The sequence below is a fragment of the Hyperolius riggenbachi genome, chromosome 9, assembly GCF_040937935.1.
Source record: "Hyperolius riggenbachi isolate aHypRig1 chromosome 9, aHypRig1.pri, whole genome shotgun sequence".
NCBI lineage: Eukaryota > Metazoa > Chordata > Amphibia > Anura > Hyperoliidae > Hyperolius > Hyperolius riggenbachi.
Window position 1 is genome coordinate 42,480,910 of NC_090654.1, and position 21,250 is coordinate 42,502,159.

Below are 21,250 nucleotides of genomic sequence, written 5' to 3' on the forward strand. Positions count from 1 at the left end.
AAAAATGAAAATTGTACTCACCCGGGGCTTTCTCCAGCCCAGTGCTGGTTGGGAGGTCCCACGACGGCGTCCTGGCTCCTCTCCTAGTCCCTGCTCCGGAATGGCTGACCGGCCGCAGCCCGGGCGACACTCGGCCGAGTGTCGGGCTTCTCCTTCCGCGTATGACGCGGCTGACGTCACACGCCGGCCGCCTCGCGTCATCACGGCGGCCGGCGTGGCAGTATGGAGCATGCACGCTTTAGTCACCCGGGCTGCGGCCGGTCAGTCATTCCAGAGCGGGGACTAGGAGAGGAGCCAGGACGCCGTCGTGGGACCTCCCGACCAGCACTGGGCTGGAGAAAGCCCCGGGTGAGTACAATTTTCATTTTTTAGATGAGCTCGGAGTCCCTTTAAATTTGCGATTTTAGGCCAATCACAATACTCAAAAGTACTGGACCAATCAGAGAATGTGGTAGTTTACCATGGAAATTGGAAATTGGAATACCATGGAAATTTCCTACCGGGTTTTTCCCAGCTTTGTGATTGGTCAAAAATTTCAGCGGTGTTCCAAATTCCACTGAACAATTCTGCAGCCCAGTGTCGTAGCAATAGGGGTTCCAGAGGTAGCGACCGCATCGGAGGCCCTTAGAGGCCCTTCCTCAACTACAGTATTAGCCTTCTATTGGTCCTGTGCTTATAATAATCACTTCTATTGATACTTTGAATAGTGGTAATCATTAACACACTGTTCCCAGGGCCGGCGCTACCATAGAGGCAAAGGGGGAAATTGCCCCAGGGCCACAGAGCTTGTAGGGACCCCCAGTGGCTACAAGAGGAAAAAAAAGTTTCAAATCGACCTTATCGTTTTTGAGAAAACTGATTTTAAAGTTTCAAAGGAAAAAAATACACATTTAAAAACTCGCCGACTTTAATGGTTAATAGCAAATCCACCTTAAATGCTAGAAATCCTAAATTTGCAGGATATGTTAAGGAGATCATTGGGAATAAGAAGAAAAAACAATTTTTCAAAAAGACCTTATAGTTTTTGAGAAAATCGATTTTAAAGTTTCGAAGGAAAAAAGTATACTTTTAAATGCGGTAAATGTCACTTTTAGTAGCAAACCTAACGGTAGTGTAATTTTACATGCATCAAAAGAAAGAGCAATAAATTTCCTGACGGGGTTTCCAGGGGGCCCATACGCAGCAGCAGTGCTTTGGCCAGGGATCGCTATACAGCCGCAATATGGCTGTATGAAGATCCCTGGCATTTTATCCTATTTTCCCAAATTTTTTTTGTGTTTAGAGTGCGGGAATTTTTTTTAAAAAAATTATGTGGGCTCCCCTATCCTGAAACTTTTGAACCCCTTGTCCCCCATGCAGGCTGGGGTAGCCAGAATGTGGAGCTCCGACCGATTGGGGCTTCACACCCTGACTATATCAGCTGCAAAAAAGGTCCCTTAATGCCGATTTTTGTTCCGGGGTATCTGTTGGGGGGGCCCCCCAGGTTTATTTTGCCCTGGGGCCCCATTGTTGCTTAAACCGGCCCTGACTGTTCCCCATCCCCTTCTTGCACCTCTGACACTGTAGTTGCCATTGGCAGGTTTTGGTGCACCGTATCAATTGTTATGTATAGAAAGCTTGGGGGGGCCCCAATGTAAAACTTGCACCGGGGCCTACAGCTCCTTAGCTACACCACTGCTGCAGCCTATGATTGGTTCAATGCGTATGAGCTCTGTGATTGAGCTAAAATGTCTGAGTTGTGGTAATGAGGTATTTTACAGAATACTAATTTAAGAGATTGATGATTAGTGATGTAATTTTCAGTTCGCAAGTGAATTTGCACAAACGTTCGGGAACCGCCATAGACTTTAATAGGCAGGCGAAATCTAATACCTATCGGGACTGTTGATGGAAAAGATGTTTCAAGGGGCCTAACACATGGATGGTGGCATGCCGGAGGGGGATCCATGGCAAAAGTCCCACAAAAAATTACGTAGTTGATGCAGAGTCATGTTTTAATCAGGCATGGGCTTCCGAATTCCGCGGAAGCTAAAATTCCGAAATTCCGTCGGAATTGGGGTTTCCGGATGGTTCCGCGGAATTCGGAATTTGCAATCCGGAATTCGGAATTCCGGCAAAATCGGAATCGGAATGAATTGACCAATCAGGAGATGCGGAATGAGTTGACCAATCATAATCAGCGGAAAGTTACCGCGCTAAAATAACGGTTTCAACCTTTTTTTTATCCAAATTTACAAAATACAAATCAATTTTATTAACAATAGATATTTCAAATGAGCGATTGAGTATTTCCTCCTAAATTTACGGAAATCCGTTTAAAAATTACGGAAGTCCGTTTAAAAATACGGAAAGTGCACGTGGCGGAATACCGCGGAATGTAACGGAATTCCACCGGAATGTAGCGGAAGCGGAATTTTGGTAGTGGCGGTATGCGGAATTACCGCGGAATCGGAAATTGGCTCTTCCGACCATGCCTGGTTTTAATCTCAAGGGCAGAAATTACATTGCATTTCTAAATTTGTGATCAGGTAGTGTAAGGGTTAGACCCGGTTCACACTGACAGATGAAACGCCTTGTTTACTGCACCACAAACAACCCCAAAGAGGATTAGTGATACCCTGAGGTGAACCAATTATTGCTTTCACTTCAGACATAAATGCAATCTTTGTGTAGTGGTTTGTAGTGGTCGCCGTGCTTGTGTGCATGTTCGCGGGAGTGTAGGCGATGATGGTTTTCCAGCCGCCCCTATGGTCGGGCTGAGGTAGCGCAATGACAGTAAAGTGACCCAAAAAAAAAAAAAAAACACTGATTCTGCAGTGTGGGCCCAGTGTTGGCCCAGTATGCTTTATGTATCACCTGAGGTGACCATAAAAGTTTTTGCCAAAACGTATCCAGCAGATCAAATTTAATCTGTCCACAATGAAGCAATTACCTTTTTGTCTTGGGTGTGCCAACACACTAATATAGTTAATTGCTTCATTGAGGTACGCAAGCACGATCATGAAGGGGAATTGACATGTACATGCCTTTATTTTGCAACCACCGTGCAACACCAGAGGCCAGAAAAATGTGACATGTACATGCCTAAAAAATTAGGTTTTGTTGCAGCCGCTGTAGCAGCAGCCTAAAAAATTCTAAATTTACCTGTAAAAATGTTTCCAAAAACTTTATGATTTGGACCCTAGTTAGTGGTGGCGGAAAAGGACAGCTGTGTGGGGAGTCATGCGGCATACAGAGAGGAAAGACAGCTGTGTGTGGACCGAATCACAAGTTTTCTGGTGTGCAGTAACCCTCCAAATCCATGCCTCATTCTTCTTAATAAAATTCAGGTAATTAACACTTTGGTGGCCTAGGCAACAGGATGCTTGAGGCGGGGCAAGCCAAAGGTTTGATGGCAAATTGTGACAGCTCTGGCCACAGGTCAAGCCTGTGCACCCAGTAGTCCAGGTGTTCATCGCTCCTCATAGTGTCGATCTCAGCAGTTAACGCAAAGTAGTACGCTACATGATGGTCGAGGTGTTCTCTGAGGTGGGATCCTGAAGCACTGTGGCGATGCTCTGGACTAAAAAAAAACTCTGCACGTCCAACTTTACCAACACATCGAAAAAGCATTCTGTCCTTGCCGGCATGGCCGTGAGAGAAGGATTATGGACAACTCTTCCTGTGTTCTATTCCCTTTTTGCTGTGACATCACCCTTCAATGTATTGAACAGCATATTTCACAGACTGTTTAGCAAATGCTTCATCCTTTCTGACTTCCGGTAAGTTGGTAACATTTCCACCACTTTGTGCTTATACCGGGGGCTAGTAGCATTGCCACCCAGTACAGGTTCTTCTCCTTTAGTCTTTTTATATGGGGGTCCTTCAGCAGGCAGGACAGCATGAAAGACCCCATTTTGACAAAGTTGGATGCAGAGGCGGCCACCTCCCATTCCTCATCCTCACTGATGTCATCAAAGGTCTCCTCCTCCCAGCCATGTACAATACGAAGGGACCCCAAAAGGTTAAAAAAAGCCCCTTGGACGTCAACTCTGGTTTGTCTTTCACCTCCACAAAGCCACCTTCCTCCTCTGACTCCTCTTTAGATGTATCTCTCTGTGATGCCGCAGGTACAGCAGGTGACGATAAGGCTCCTTCTGGTGGTGATGGTGACCATCTTCCTCTTCCTAGTCCCACTGATCTACGGCCTAATCAAGCGCTCTTTGCAGGGCATGCTCAGCTGGTGCGACTGACCAGGTTTGTGAGCTCCTCAAAAGGACGCATGAGCCTGCAGGCATTGCGCATTAGTGCCCAGTAACGAGGCAAAAAAATCCCCAGCTCCGCAGAGCCTGCCCTAGCACCCAGGTGATACAGATACTCATTGATGGCTTGTTCTTGTTGGAGCAGGCATTCAAACATCATGAGCGTGGAATTCCAGCGAGTCAGTCTGTCACAAATTAAGCACCTCACTTGCATAAGAATGTCTGAAATGGGCACATACCTTCCTGGACTGCGTGAGGACATCCTGAATTCCTGGGTTTTTAAAGACAAAACGTTGGACTTGCTTCCGCTGTCACACGCCACTTTTCTGATCTCCAGTTGGTGCGCGGTCAGCCACTGATTGACCTGTGCGTTCAGAGCTGACAGGAGTACTTTTCCGGTGTGACTCTCGGATTTCAGGCATGTCATCCCCAAGACAGCGTGACAATGTCGGTACCTGGGATATGGAATAGCCTCTGGGGAGATGGGGTTGTGCAGTTGCACAGTTGCAGAGCTACCTGAATGCTGTGTATTAGGGCGGCGGACTGTAGAGACAGCAAACTGATTTAACCTCCTTGGCGGTTCATTTTTTCCGCCAAGGAGGCTGCATTGCACTTTTTTTAGTAATTTTTTTTTGTGTCATGTAGCTACCTGAGTGGTAGCTACATGAAACACCACTAGAGGGTGCATGTGTCCCTCTAGTCCGATCGCCACCGGCAACAACAGCAAACAGGAGATTGGGTATAGAACACGATCTCCTGTTTGGCTTCTCCTGTCGCTATGGCTAGGATCGGAATGACGTCATGGACGTCAGCTGACGCCCTGACGTCAGACGCATCCGATCCAGCCCTTTGCGCTGCTCGGGAGTGATTGGTCCGGGCTGTGCAGGGCTCTGGCTGGGGCCCTTTTCTGCCGCTGTGTGCGGCCAATCAAGCTGTACGCACAGGTAGCAAAGTGCTAGCTGCGCGTACAGCACTTTACGGAATGGAAATCGCCCCACCAGGGGCTGAGATATCCTCTGCGGTGGTTACCGCCAAGGAGGTTAAAAAACCCCCACAAAAAACCTGTTTCTCATATGCAAGTTGCTTTCCTTATTGAGGTGAGCAAACGTAAATATTTTCATCAACCACCCATAAACATCTTTTGTGCAGCATCCAGAATAACTCTCAATCTTACTACTACCAGTGTTGCTTGTGAATTTCCACCAAAGTCATTTTTACATCAAAAATCCTATTTTCGATTTGAGAAAATTTTTGCGAAAAAGTGCTTGAATTTTTGCATTTTTTGTTTTTCACAAAAACTCAAAAAATTGTATTTTTACTGTGAAAAGATGGGAAATCTAGATTTTTACTGGAAAAAAAGTGAAAAACAATATTTTTACTGTGCTTTTTTTCCACAATAACCCGAAAATGATACTATACCGTGAAAATTCACAATAAATAACAAAACTTCTTTTCGGCCGAAAATCTAATTTTATATAATTTCGCAAAAATGTATGCAAAAAGAATATTGACATTTTCCCTCATCACTGCTTGCTACAAAAGACAATGATAAATTAGTTAATAATATCCAGCCATGAATACAGACTTCCTGGAAAAGCTCCAACAGGTTCAGGTAGTATGGCTGCCCACGGCAATACTTCTTCAGGATTTGGTATGCACAGGCTTCAAGCAGACAGGCATCATTGACGGCACTCAGCCCAATGCCATCCTGTGACAGAAAACATGAATCAGAACCATCAGAATACCCTGTATCTAAGCTTAGCCCCATCTTATCCACTCCACATCTATAATATAGCTACAGAAAAGAGGAGGTTACCTTTTTGTACCAGCAAGGCTTGCCAACCCGGGTCTCAGACTGGTCCATGATGTCATCAGCCATTAAGGTGAAAACCTCAAGCTGTGGAGGAGGGGTGAAAGGGTCAGTTATTTTATTTATTGTATTTATAAAGCGCCAACATATTTCACATCGCTGGACGTTAGTTTAGGTTACAGACAATATTTAGGGGTGATATACAGCAATAAGACAATACAGGAATACATGCAAACCAGATCACACAGCACAGTATGAGTACAAGGTAATGCTTAGTCAGTCACTGGATGGGAGCATGGAGATTAGGCAAGTTAGGTTCACTCAGATGCATAGCATGGGTTCACAGTAATGGAGGTTCATGATCAGGTAGGACACAAAAGGAGGAGGACCCTGCCCAAAGGCTTACCATTTAGAGGGAGAGGTACAGCTGTGGGTTTAGAGCACTTGTGAGGGGTGGTAGGCCAGAGTGAAAAGGTGAGTTTTGAGGGCCTTCTTGAAGATGTTGAAGGAAGGAGCTGCCCTAATGGGTGGAGGTAGGGAGTTCCATAGTGTTGGAGTAGCTCTTGAGAAGTCCTGGAGGTGTGAATAGGACTGGGTGATGCGGGGGGCGGTCAGGCGAGGTTCATTGGAGGAGCAGAGTGAGCGGCTAGGTGTGTACCTCTGAGTAAGATGAGAAATGTAGGTTGTCATGAATGATACGGACGTCGAGACGATTAGTGATTCTGTATCGTTCCGCACAGCAGAGCAGAATGTCACTTTCTGTTTAAATGTACAACAGATGTCTTTTCTTTCTCTTCTGAGTGAAAGCAAGCCCATCACCCACACTGAATTAGAGTCCCTTTTCTGGCCAGTGACACAGAGGTGTAATACATCAAAGGTTGTTCTAGCTGGTCACACTCAGAGGATACTTAACACCTCAAAAGGTCCTTTCATCCAGGGGAAGCCAAAGGAAGCTAACTCCCCAGGAGACCACTGCCAACCTCAGACACATTGGCACCGCTGGGAAACAGATTTAAATGCATGTGGTTTATGATTTCGGTCTGTTAAATGAAAACCGTGCATAGCACAGCTATGAAATTAATATAGTCTTGTTCGTTAAAATCTGCCCAATGTGCTGATATAAAATTCATAACAATAACTCATCCGGTTATTGGTGTACGACCCTTCTCGGGGGCAGGACAGCCTAACACACTCATGCAAGATGTCATATTATTACAAAAAAGAGATAAGGGAGCACCAGGCTAATTATAAATCACAATTCAATACCATTTATTAATCCAATTACGTACAAAAAAGGTCACTGACACAAGTTTTTATGAGTTTTTGGTAAAATATAAAAGGTCGGGATTGTAAATTCATTAATCAATAGATGCTTTAACTCCTTTTCTAATAGACACAATAAGGGTATAAGAGGCGCCCTGGTGTAATAAAAGCATCTAAAAACAGTTTAAAAACGGGAAATAAATTTGAGGTGGCTTACCTCAGTGACGAAAAAATCTTTGTATTTTACAAAGGTTTTTATTAGTAGCACAGGCAACGCGTTTCGCGGGTCAGAGCCCGCTTCCTCAGGCCAATAACAGTGCCTACATCAGTAAAAAGAGGCTCCTTAGCATACCAGAATATTACAATATACATATATATACATATATACAACATAACATTATTATCACATGAATTGCATATTTACATACTTTCATATCCACCTGTGCACACCTACAATGGTGGTCCATATATATATTATCATCAGTTGGGAGTATTGACAACTGATACAGTTATTAGTGTTCAGGAGGCGTGCATAAATAAAAATGCAAAACTGCAAAAATGTAAAAAAAAAAAATGTATATATAATAATAATAATAATAATAATAATAATAATACTGCTGCAAATGCTGCAAATGTATGCATCTAGAAACCATTATAAAAAATGAACAAGTAGTGAATAAATAATAGAATTGGGAGTATTGACAACTGGTACGGTTATTAGTGTTCAGGAGGCGTGCATAAATAGAAATACAAAAAAAATAAATAAATAAATAAAAAAAATAACAATAATAATAATAACAATAATAATACTGCTGCAAATGCTGCAAATTTATGCATCTAGAAACCATTATAAAAAATGAACAAGTAATGAATAAATAATAGAATTGCTGCAAATCAATGTATATAAAAATCCTAAGGGAATGACATTGTCATTGAAAATAAAATTGCTCCAAGTTTATATGTATAAAAATCTAGGGGGATTCATAGGAGTTGTAATAAATTTATTTACATACATGAATCAATTGGTGATAAAAAATGTGGTACTAAGAAGACTTGGCCAGCTCTATATAGAGAGGGAAGTTAGGGAGAAAGGAACACACAGCAGACAGTGCTAGACTCTATGGTCTGCGCTTATCTGCAAATTAAAAAGAGCTGGTCACAAAGTAAGATACAAAAACACATAATGTGCATCATCTGAATGTCCAGCAGCAGGGGGAGCGCTTGTAGGCAGACAGTAATAAAGAGCAGGTTAAGATTTACTTACCAAACTAAATGACAGATTCAGCAAAGGGAGCCTCTAGTAGGAGGCATCTCTCACTGGGCTAAATAGATTATGAATGTAATTAGCAGCTGCAGGATTGCACACTCGCCGAGGTTGAGGAGGGGTGTGGCTTGTTTGTGATGTCATCACGCAAGCCACTCCTACCGGAAGTTTAGGTGGCGCCATTTTGGAAGAGGTCGCCTCATAGGCTCCCAATGTATTTGCCAGTCCTTCTATGTTTTCCATGGACTGAATTTCAAGAAGTGCTAGGTAATGTATTTTTATCACCACTAGATGGCAGCATAGGATTAGAAATATAATTTTTTCATGAATGGATTAGAGTTAGTCGTGGTTGCTACAGAAATTAGAAGATTGATGTTGGAATATATAAAAATATTTATTTCTACCATGTTGTTCTGTAAATAAGGGGTGATAAGAGTATTTTTATATGAGGAATATTATAGGAGGAAAATTAAAGGAGGTCAGTATTTGGATGGTAAATAGTTGTTATATTAACTTTAATGGGGTGATGGTGACAATGTGGTCTCTAATGAATAGGGATGTGTTGTAAATGGGGACATATAAATGATAATTTGTATGCGGTTGGAAATGCACATTACTCATGATTGCATGGTGTGAGGGAAATCGTGAGAAGTGTGGGGTAAGGTTGTGGCAATAGCAAGGATAGGGAAGTGAGTCGTTGGGGTAGTGGTGCAGAGGGAGGCGGTGGGTGGGGAAGGGGCATGGGGAAAAAAAAAAAAAAAGGTTGGAAAGGACTAAAGGAGGGGTAAAGTTGAAGGTGAAGGAAGGTGTAACGCTATAGGTGGTGTTGGCAGGAACAGTGGGTGGCTTTCAGGGGGGGGGTTAAAAGTTGTGTTCCAGGCACTCATTTAGCCCTTCTGGCTTAAGTGTTCTAAGATTGAAGATCCAATACATCTCTTGTGCTCGTAATCGAGCCATCCGTTCAGTAGGGGAAAGGTTGTCTGGGATGTGTTCAATTAGTGTAAAAATGAAAAGTTTTGAATTTGAATCATGATGTTCTGCAAAATGCCTGGATAGGCTGAGTTTAGGGTATGCTTTGTTAATATTTCTTTTGTGTTGGCCTATACAGGCTCTCATCTGTTGGCTTGTTCTGCCAACGTATTGCTTGTCACAAGGACAAGTTATCACATAAATAACATATGTTGTGTTACAGCTGAAAGAGTGGCGAATATTGAATGTTTCGTGTGTAATATTGCATGTGAAGGAAAGAGTACCTGGATGTAGATATTCACATGCCCGACATTTGCTGGAATTACATCTTAGTATGCATGGTCTGTTGTAAGCGAAAGGTTCACCTGAGGTAAGAGCTCTGGGTTTACTTGGTGCAAGTATGTTTTTTAATGTTTTTGCTCTTCTGAAAACTAGTTTAGGTCTGGCATCCAAGTTTGGGCATAGGTAGGGATCTTTCCGTAGTGTTGTCCAGTGTTTATTTAAAACAGACCTAATCTTGTTGTGATTAGAACAAAAACGGGTAATGAAGGAAGGTTGTGTTGCCATGGTGGGTTGTTCTTTTTTACATGTGGATAGAAGAGATACCTGGTCTAGATGTTGCGCTCGATTTCTTGCTGATTTGATAAGTGATTTAGGAAAAGAGCGCTCTTGAAATTTATTCTGCAGGATATTGGCTTGTATTTCAAATGTGGATGTGTCTGTACAATTCTTTCTGATTCTCCTAAACTGGCCAAAAGGAATATTAGTCTTCCATGGTTTGTGATGCGAACTCCTAAAATGGACATAGGAGTTCGCATCAACTTTCTTGAAAAAAGTTTTTGATTTAATATGATCTTTTTTTATATATAATGTGATGCCCAGAAAGTCAATAGTGTATGGGTCAGTACTCATAGTGAAAGATAGGCCCCAATCATTGTTATTAATGGAATGGACAAAATGATGGATTGTGTCAGTATTACCTTCCCATATGAGTATGATATCATCAATATATGTCCAGTATTTCACGATATTGTGTTGATAAGGGTTTTGATCGAAAAAGAGTTGTTCAAAAAGGCCCATCGTGAGATTTGCATAAGATGGAGCAAAATTCGCCCCCCATAGCTGTACCCCGAGTTTGTAGATAGATGGTGTCTTGAAAAGAGAAAATGTTATGGGTTAATATGAATTGAGTTGCGTGGAGGAGGACATTTTTTTGAACAACGGGCATGGAGGGGTCAAGAGATAAAAAATAAGCTAATGACTGGAGACCAATCTCATGTTTAATGTTTGTGTACAGGGCTGCTACATCTAAGGTAACCCAGTGGTATTCGGGCAACCACGTAATGGTTCTGAGTTCCTCCAGTAGTTGACTGGAATCCTTGAGATAAGATGGTAACATGACAACATATTTCTGTAAAAAATGATCAACGTATTCTGATAAGGGTGAAGTGAGTGAAGATATACCGGAGATGATGGGACGACCTGGGGGATTGGTGATGGATTTATGAATTTTTGGTAAGAAGTAAAAAAATGGCAGTTTCGGGTGTGTAGTGGTCAAAAAGTCTCTTTCATCTTTGTATACAATACCTTCTTTAAATGCTAGCTTAATGAGTTGGTCGTATTTGAGTTTGTATTCCTGTGAGGGATCTGTCAAAAGTTTGGTATAGTAAATGCTGTCTTCTAGTAGTCTAAATGCTTCAGTGGTGTAATCACTGGCATTTAAAATGACAATGCCTCCTCCCTTGTCAGCAGCCCTTATAATAATATCTTTATTGTCTTTGAGTGAATTTAGAGCTGTACGCTCTGCTTTCGTAAGATTCGGTTTCTGTGTATTGGAAAGTTTATCCTGTTGTCTAAGGTCCTCTAAAACTGAAAGATAGAAAGATTTAATGTGTGGGCCCCGGTAGGATGTAGGGTAGAATTGCGATTTTCTCTTAAACTCAGTGTGTATGAATTGTTCCATAGTGAATGTCTCTGGTTCAAGAAAGGCAGTGGGGCAGTTAATAGGATCATTTGTGAAAATAGGTTGAGTTTTGGGATTGAGAAAAGGATCAGTTTTTTTGAGATCTTTCATGGTGAAGTATCTCTTTAAGGTCAGTTTCCTTACAAAGGAATTTAGGTCAACAAATAGCTCAAAGAGATTGGATTGTTTAGTGGGGCAGAAGGAAAGTCCATGCTCGAGGACTTTACATTCAATCTGTGTTAGAGAATGGGATGACAGGTTGAAAATGGACTTGTATGGGCTGTTTGGAGAAGATTCAAGGGGAATTAACTGGGTTTTATCTTTGTGAGGTCTCTTCTTTTGGCCGCCCCTTCTGCCACGTTTTCTGGGCTGGATGCCGGTCGCTTTTGAGCTTTCGGGGTTTTGGCGGGGCACTGTGTGAAGGTGGGGCTCGATAGGAGTGGTCTCAAAGGTGGATCTTTGGTGAGAAGGGAAGGTAATTCTAAAAAAGAGGACGTATCTGATTCAGATTGAGATGAGTTAGTGGTAGGGTTAGGACTTTGTTCCGACTGTGGGCCGCTGTTCAGGGGCAAACGCAGGATTTTTAAGGGGGGGGTTCCTGAAAGGTCCAGAAGCACGTATGTCCCGAGTGCTTCCGAATACAGGTGGCTCCATACTGCCCATGCACAAAAGTGCGCTGGCGTATTACGGAGCTGCCTATCTTTGGAAGTACTCAAGGACACTAGTGTTTCTGAGGGCTTCTGGTAGCAGCAAATGTGAACGGGGTACAGCGCTGGAACAACTCCCCAAGAGAGGAACAGGAGATAGACTTAGTTTGGACAATTCAGTGGAATATGCTACATAGTTTCACATAGCGCAAGCGATACCCATATGATGCAGGGATATATGCATCTGCGGAAAATGTCGGCGCTACATAAATACTAAATAATAATATTTTGCCTCACCAGGATTGCACTTTTATTTAGCTTTCCTGTAAGACAAGAACACACAGTCAGCTCTAGGGGAAGAGGGAAACAAAGGTGAATGAGGGAGGGCTGGTGCACACCAAGAGTGCTTCTGAGCGTTTTTCAAATCAACAGTGATTTGAAAAGCGCTTGGCTAATGTTACCCTATGTGGGTGTTCCCACAGCAGCGTTGTGATTTTTTCAAAATCGCAGGTATACTGCATGTAGCATGTTTTTGAGCAATTCATTCAAAAATCGCTCTGAAAATCACTTCACAAAATCACACTCACAAATTGCTAGCGATTGCTATTGTCATTTTGGCGTTGCACTAGCCCAGAGAGAGGAGTGGAGAAATTGAGAATAGCCTGAGATGGAGCAGAGAACTTATCTGTATTGAAGTCCCACATCACACAGGCTACTTGCCTGTAATCGGACTCCTGTCCCTGTCAGTCTCTCACACAAGTCAGAAAGAAGCCCTCCTGGAGTCTAGGGACTGTCAAAAACTTTTCAGCTTGTTATCCACACCTTATCCACACATGCAGTCATTATAACAATGGGGAGAGACCAGACAGATGTTTGCCCACAGACCCTGAGTCCAGGCAAGCTCTGCATCATGCTGTGCATATTTACCAGCTTGCCTGCACTCTAATTTCATCATGTCTGACACTTCTGTGCTGTGGAGAGTCCAGGACTCCATAATCAACATTCTCTCACTGCAGGCTGCATCTTCTTGTGAGGGTTGTGAGGGAAGCTCGGCTGCCTCTCTCATTCTATTAGCTGGAGGGAGGCACCAGAAGTAAGAAGGGAGGGAGAATGAGGCTGTTTATATTATGCAGGCTTCTCTGGCTGAATACACAGCTCAGTGCAGGGGGGAGGTTCCAGACACCCGGAACAGCCCCCTGAGTTCGCCAGTGCTGTTGGCGGGGAAATAATCAGTGATGGTTGTGCGGGACTTAGGTCGGGTTGATGGTTCAGTGGGGGCTGACTTGGTGTGGTTGATATGTCCATTTTAGGAGTTCGCATCACAAACCATGGAAGACTAATATTCCTTTTGGCCAGTTTAGGAGAATCAGAAAGAATTGTACAGACACATCCACATTTGAAATACAAGCCAATATCCTGCAGAATAAATTTCAAGAGCGCTCTTTTCCTAAATCACTTATCAAATCAGCAAGAAATCGAGCGCAACATCTAGACCAGGTATCTCTTCTATCCACATGTAAAAAAGAACAACCCACCATGGCAACACAACCTTCCTTCATCACCCGTTTTTGTTCTAATCACAACAAGATTAGGTCCGTTTTAAATAAACACTGGACAACACTACGGAAAGATCCCTACCTATGCCCAAACTTGGATGCCAGACCTAAACTAGTTTTCAGAAGAGCAAAAACATTAAAAAACATACTTGCACCAAGTAAACCCAGAGCTCTTACCTCAGGTGAACCTTTCGCTTACAACAGACCATGCATACTAAGATGTAATTCCAGCAAATGTCGGGCATGTGAATATCTACATCCAGGTACTCTTTCCTTCACATGCAATATTACACACGAAACATTCAATATTCGCCACTCTTTCAGCTGTAACACAACATATGTTTTTTATGTGATAACTTGTCCTTGTGACAAGCAATACGTTGGCAGAACAAGCCAACAGATGAGAGCCCGTATAGGCCAACACAAAAGAAATATTAACAAAGCATACCCTAAACTCAGCCTATCCAGGCATTTTGCAGAACATCATGATTCAAATTCAAAACTTTTCATTTTTACACCAATTGAACACATCCCAGACAACCTTTCCCCTACTGAACGGATGGCTCGATTACGAGCACGAGAGATGTATTGGATCTTCAATCTTAGAACACTTAAGCCAGAAGGGCTAAATGAGTGCCTGGAACACAACTTTTAACCCCCCCCCCCCACCCCCCCCCCCCCAAAGCCACCCACTGTTCCTGCCAACACCACCTATAGCGTTACACTTTCCTTCACCTTCAACTTTACCCCTCCTTTAGTCCTTTCCAATCTTTTTTTTTTTTTTTTTTTCCCCATACCCCTTCCCCACCCACCCCCTCCCTCTGCACCACTTCCCCCACCGACTCACTTCCCTATCCTTGCTATTGCCACAACCTTACCCCACACTTCTTACGATTTCCCTCACACCATGCAATCATGAGTAATGTGCATTTACAACCGCATACAAATTATCATTTATATGTCCCCATTTACAACACATCCCTATTCATTAGAGACCACATTGTCACCATCACCCCATTAAAGTTAATATAACAACTATTTACCATCCAAATACTGACCTCCTTTAATTTTCCTCCTATAATATTCCTCATATAAAAATACTCTTATCACCCCTTATTTACAGAACAACATGGTAGAAATAAATATTTTTATATATTCCAACATCAATCTTCTAATTTCTGTAGCAACCACGACTAACTCTAATCCATTCATGAAAAAATTATATTTCTAATCCTATGCTGCCATCCAGTGGTGATAAAAATACATTACCTAGCATTTCTCTAAATCCATTCTATTTCTAATCCTATGCTGCCATCTAGTGGTGATAAAAATACATTACCTAGCACTTCTTGAAATTCAGTCCATTGAAAACATAGAAGGACTGGCAAATACATTGGGAGCCTATGAGGCGACCTCTTCCAAAATGGTGCCGCCTAAACTTCCGGTAGGAGTGGTTTGCGTGATGACATTACAAGCAAGCCACACCCCTCCTCAACCTCGGCGAGTGTGCAATCCTGCAGCTGCTAATTACATTCATAATCTATTTAGCCCAGTGAGAGATGCCTCCCACTAGAGGCTCCCTTTGCTGAATCTGTCATTTAGTTTGGTAAGTGAATATTAACCTGCTCTTTATTACTGTCTGCCTACAAGCGCTCCCCCTGCTGCTGGACATTCAGATGATGCACATTATGTGTTTTTGTATCTTACTTTGTGACCAGCTCTTTTTAATTTGCAGATAAGCGCAGACCATAGAGTCTAGCACTGTCTGCTGTGTGTTCCTTTCTCCCTAACTTCCCTCTCTATATAGAGCTGGCCAAGTCTTCTTAGTACCACATTTTTTATCACCAATTAATTCATGTATGTAAATAATTTTATTACAACTCCTATGAATCCCCCTAGATTTTTATACATATAAACTTGCAGCAATTTTATTTTCAATGACAATGTCATTCCCTTAGGATTTTTATATACATTGATTTGCAGCAATTCTATTATTTATTCATTACTTGTTCATTTTTTATAATGGTTTCTAGATGCATACATTTGCAGCATTTGCAACAGTATTATTATTGTTATTATTATTATTATTGTTATTTTTTTTTTTTTTTTGCATTTCTATTTATGCACGCCTCCTGAACACTAATAACCGTATCAGTTGTCAATACTCCCAATTCTATTATTTATTCACTACTTGTTCATTTTTTATAATGGTTTCTAGATGCATACATTTGCAGCATTTGCAGCAGTATTATTATTATTATTATTTTTTTTTTGGCATTTTTACATTTTTATTTATGCACGCCTCCTGAACACTAATAACTGTATCAGTTGTCAATACTCCCAATTGATGATAATATATATATGGACCACCATTGTAGGTGTGCACAGGTGGATATGAAAGTATGTAAATATGCAATTCATGTGATAATAACGTTATGTTGTATATATGTATATATATATATGTATATTGTAATATTCTGGTATGCTAAGGAGCCTTTTTTTTACTGATGTAGGCACTGTTATTGGCCTGAGGAAGCGGGCTCTGACCCGCGAAACGCGTTGCCTGTGCTACTAATAAAAACCTTTGTAAAATACAAAGATTTTTTCGTCACTGAGGTAAGCCACCTCAAATTTATTTCCCATTTTTAAACTGTTTTTAGATGCTTTTATTACACCAGGGCGCCTCTTATACCCTTATTGTGCAATCATACCCCCTTACCTCACCCGTCTGAGGGGTGGGTACAGACCACACGTGGCTTTGACCACGGCGGATATCTGTCCCCTTTCTTTTACCAAGGAGAGTGACCGCATCCAGGTCCCTAGGGACCACCCCGAGTGGAGTCGGGTTTGTTGTCTCCACCTGCTTCCTGTGGTCGGTTGCCCCTCTGCAACCCACCTTTGTGAGTAGTGTCTTACTTTTATTACGTTCAATTGTTTTTGACATACTACACTATTGGGCTCCCACTTTTGTCTCCTGTATCTTTTCACTAGAGGGTGTTTTTGACACCCACATCCCAGTATATCCCTTTCTAATAGAATTCCATCAAGAAAAGCCCATTGTAATTTTAAATGTATTTTCTCTATTAAAGATGGAAATGGGTTGTATTTTATTCTCTCATAAGTTACCTGATCATTCAGGAGTCTCCTTACCTCCTTTTCATAATTGGCCCTGGTCATTATGACCACATTACTTCCCTTATCACTACGTTTTATTACAATGTTTGGATTTTCCTGAAGTTCCTTTAGAGCTCTCCTCTCTGATCTAGATAGATTGTCCCTGCCTTTATTTTTCCACCCACCTCACTGCATCTAACTACCTTTGGGTTGAGTGAACTCATCTGACTGCATCTAACTACCTTTGTGTTGAGTGAACTCACCTCATTGCATCTAACTACCTTTGTGTTCAGCGAACCCACCTCACTGCATATAACTACCTTTGTGTTTAGTAAACCCACCTCACTGCATCTAACTACCTTTGTGTTCAGTGAACCCACCTCACTGCATTTAACTGCCTTTGGGTTTAGTGACCTCACCTCACTGCATATAACTACCTTTGTGTTGAGTGAACTCACCTCATTTCATCTAACTAGCTTTGTGTTCAGTGAACCCACCTCACTGCATCTACCTACCTTTGTGTTGAGTGAACCCACCTGACTGCATATAACTACCTTTGGGTTGAGTGAATTTACCTCACTGCATCTAACCAGAGCCAGCCCGCCCATGAGGCGGGGTGAAACTTTTGCCTCAGGCGGCAATTCTGGGGGGCGTGGGGGGTCGCCCGAGCTGGAGGGGATAGCGGGCAAGAAGGGGGTATTAGGCCTAGCGGTGGGGAGGGGGTTCGGACCCCCCCTCACCTGGGTCCCCGTCCTCCGCTCCCCTCCAGCTTTGAAGAGATAAGTTGCCGCCGCTATTGAAAGAGGCACGGGCGGGGATCACTCAACTTTTCCGTGTTCCAGCGTGCGCTCCACTGACGTCACTTCCTTCTACGCCACCCACTGTATTGTAAGTGGACAGCGCTACAGGAAGTGACGTCAGTGGAGCGCATGTTGGAACGCGGAAAAGGTAAGCGATCCCCGCCCGTGCCTCTTGCAATAGCTGCAGCAACTTAATTTTTTAAAGCTGGAGGGGAGCGGAGGACAGGGGACCAAGGTGAGGGAGGAGGGGTCCGACCCCCCTCCCCGCCACTAGGCCAATACCCCCCTCCTGCCCACTATCCCCTCCAGCTCGGCGGCCCCTTTCACCCACGGCATAGGGGGGGGTGGGGGGGGGGTGGGCAGCGAATTTTTCAAAGTTTGCCTCAGGCGGCAAAGAGTCTAGGGCCAGGCCTGCATCTAACTACCTTTTGTGTTTAGTGAACCCACCTCACTGAATATAACTACCTTTGTGTTAGGTGAACTCACCTGACTGCATCTAACTACCTTTTGTGTTCAGTGAACCCACCTCACTGCATATAACTACCTTTGTGTTGAGTGAACTCACCTGACTGCATCTAACTACCTTTTGTGTTCAGTGAACCCACCTCACTGCATGTAACTACCTTTGTGTTGAGTGAACTCACCTCACTGCATATAACTACCTTTGTGTTCAGTGAACCCACCTCACTGCATATAACTACCTTTGTGTTGAATGAACTCACCTCACTGCATATAACTACCTTTGTGTTGAGTGAACCCACCTCACTGCATATAACTACCTTTGTGTTGAGTGAACTCACCTCACTGCATCTAACTTCCTTTGTGTTCAGTGAACCCACCTCACTGCATCTACCTACCTTTGTGTTGAGTGAACCCACCTCACTGCATTTAACTACCTTTGTGTTCAGTGAACCCACCTCACTGCATTTAACTGCCTTGTGTTTAGTGACCTCACCTCACTGCATATAACTACCTTTGTGTTGAGTGAACCCACCTGACTGCATCTTACTACCTTTTGTGTTGAGTGAACCCACCTCACTGCATATAACTACCTTTGGGTTGAGTGAACTCACCTCACTGCATATAACTACCTTTGTGTTGAGTGAACTCACCTGACTGCATCTAACTACCTTTTGTGTTCAGTGAACCCACCTCTCTGCGTATAACTACCTTTGTGTTGAGTGAACGCACCTAGCTGCATATAACTACCTTTGTGTTCAGTGAACCTACCTCACTGCATATAACTACTTTTGGGTTGAGTGAACTCACCTGACTGCATCTAACTACCTTTTGTGTTCAGCGAACCCACCTCACTGCATATAACTACCTTTGTGTTCAGTGAACCCACCTCACTGCATCTAACTACCTTTGGGTTGAGTGAACTCACCTCACTGCATATAACAACCTTTGTGTTGAGTGAATTCACCTCACTGCCTATAACTACCTTTGTGTTCAGTGAACCCACCTCACTGCATATAACTACCTTTGTGTTGAGTGAACCCACCTCACTGCATCTACCTACCTTTGTGTTGAGTGAACCCACCTGACTGCATCTTACTACCTTTTGTGTTGAGTGAACCCACCTCACTGCATATAACTACCTTTGGGTTGAGTGAACTCACCTCACTGCATATAACTACCTTTGTGTTGAGTGAACTCACCTGACTGCATCTAACTACGTTTTGTGTTCAGTGAACCCACCTCTCTGCGTATAACTACCTTTGTGTTGAGTGAACTCACCTAACTGCATATAACTACCTTTGTGTTCAGTGAACCCACCTCACTGCATATAACTACCTTTGTGTTGAATGAACTCACCTCACTGCCTCTAACTACCTTTGTGTTGAGTGAACCCACCGTACTGCATCTAACTACCTTTGTGTTGAGTGAACTCACCTCACTGCATCTAACTTCCTTTGTGTTCAGTGAACCCACCTCACTGCATCTACCTACCTTTGTGTTGAGTGAACCCACCTCACTGCATTTAACTACCTTTGTGTTCAGTGAACCCACCTCACTGCATTTAACTGCCTTGTGTTTAGTGACCTCACCTCACTGCATATAACTACCTTTGTGTTGAGTGAACCCACCTGACTGCATCTTACTACCTTTTGTGTTGAGTGAACCCACCTCACTGCATATAACTACCTTTGGGTTGAGTGAACTCACCTCACTGCATATAACTACCTTTGTGTTGAGTGAACTCACCTGACTGCATCTAACTACCTTTTGTGTTCAGTGAACCCACCTCTCTGCGTATAACTACCTTTGTGTTGAGTGAACGCACCTAACTGCATATAACTACCTTTGTGTTCAGTGAACCTACCTCACTGCATATAACTACCTTTGGGTTGAGTGAACTCACCTCACTGCATATAACTACCTTTGGGTTGAGTGAACTCACCTGACTGCATCTAACTACCTTTTGTGTTCAGCGAACCCACCTCACTGCATATAACTACCTTTGTGTTCAGTGAACCTACCTCACTGCATATAACTACCTTTGGGTTGAGTGAACTCACCTGACTGCATCTAACTACCTTTTGTGTTCAGCGAACCCACCTCACTGCATATAACTACCTTTGTGTTCAGTGAACCCACCTCACTGCATCTAACTACCTTTGTGTTCAGTGAACCCACCTCACTGCATATAACTACCTTTGTGTTGAGTGAACTCACCTCATTGCATCTAACTACCTTTGTGTTCAGTGAACCCACCTCACTGCATCTACCTACCTTTGTGTTGAGTGAACCCACCTGACTGCATATAACTACCTTTGTGTTCAGTGAACCCAACCTCACTGCATATACCTAGCATCCCCCCGAGATGGACAAAATGGACAAACCAGGTAGAGGAAGAGGTAGTGGCAGACCCAGAGGAAGGCCACCTGGCACCGGCAGGTCTGTGCGAGGTGGTGTTGCTGTGATTTCGTGTGGACCTGGCGCAAAGTACAGTGCTCAGAAGAAGGCACGTGCCATCACTTCCCTAAATTGTGAGGACGTGGTTGAGTATTTAACACAGAACAGCTCATCTCCCGCAGCCACCGGTGCTACAACAAGCACCACATCCGCTGCATTTGACACTTCGCAGGAGTTATTTGGTATGGAAATCACTGATTCACAGCCAATAATGCTACAACAAGATGAAGGCACTAAGCAAGTTACAACACCTCATACGTCTGAGTTAGGTGGCGATAGTATGGACGTAACGTGTGAGGAGGGGGATGATGAAGCACCTGATGTTGGTGCAGTTGTGGAGGTGTCTGAGGAAAGGGAGGCTGGGAAGGATTATTATGATGATGATTATACGGATGCCACGTATGTTCCCAATAGGGGAGATGACCAGGGGGACAGTTCAGAGGGGGAGCCAGAGAGGAGTAGGAGGAGACGAGTCCATGAAAGAAGCAGAGGGAGCTCATCCTCAGAAACAGCTGGGGGCAGTGTCCGGCGCCATGTATCGCCAGCTATGGACAGCCAGCCAACATGCCCTTCAAGGTCAGCTGCTGATGCCACCATAGTGCCATCACCCCAGGGGGGGCTCAGCGGTTTGGAAATTTTTTAACATGTGTGTACCTCAGATCGGAGCAAAGCCATCTGTTCTCTCTGCCTCCAAAAATAAGCCG

General features: G+C 43.4%; 1 protein-coding gene across 5 annotated transcripts in view; it reads right to left on the reverse strand.

Annotated features, from left to right (window-relative positions):
• The window catches only part of LOC137532271 (farnesyl pyrophosphate synthase-like), a 209,548-nt gene that overhangs the window by 107,132 nt on the left and 81,166 nt on the right, over positions 1 to 21,250 (reverse strand). For 2 of the 5 annotated variants that reach the window (XM_068252601.1, XM_068252600.1), the window contains exons 4-5: positions 6,058 to 6,138; positions 5,827 to 5,949 (exon numbers count right to left, since the gene is read on the reverse strand). In XM_068252601.1, coding sequence (XP_068108702.1) covers positions 5,827 to 5,949; positions 6,058 to 6,138 — 204 coding nt within the window. Of the gene's footprint in view, positions 1 to 5,826; positions 5,950 to 6,057; positions 6,139 to 6,457; positions 6,712 to 7,531; positions 7,635 to 8,578; positions 8,689 to 21,250 lie in introns of those variants that run through there. The other 3 variants (XM_068252602.1, XM_068252603.1, XM_068252604.1) reach the window with 3 other exon arrangements.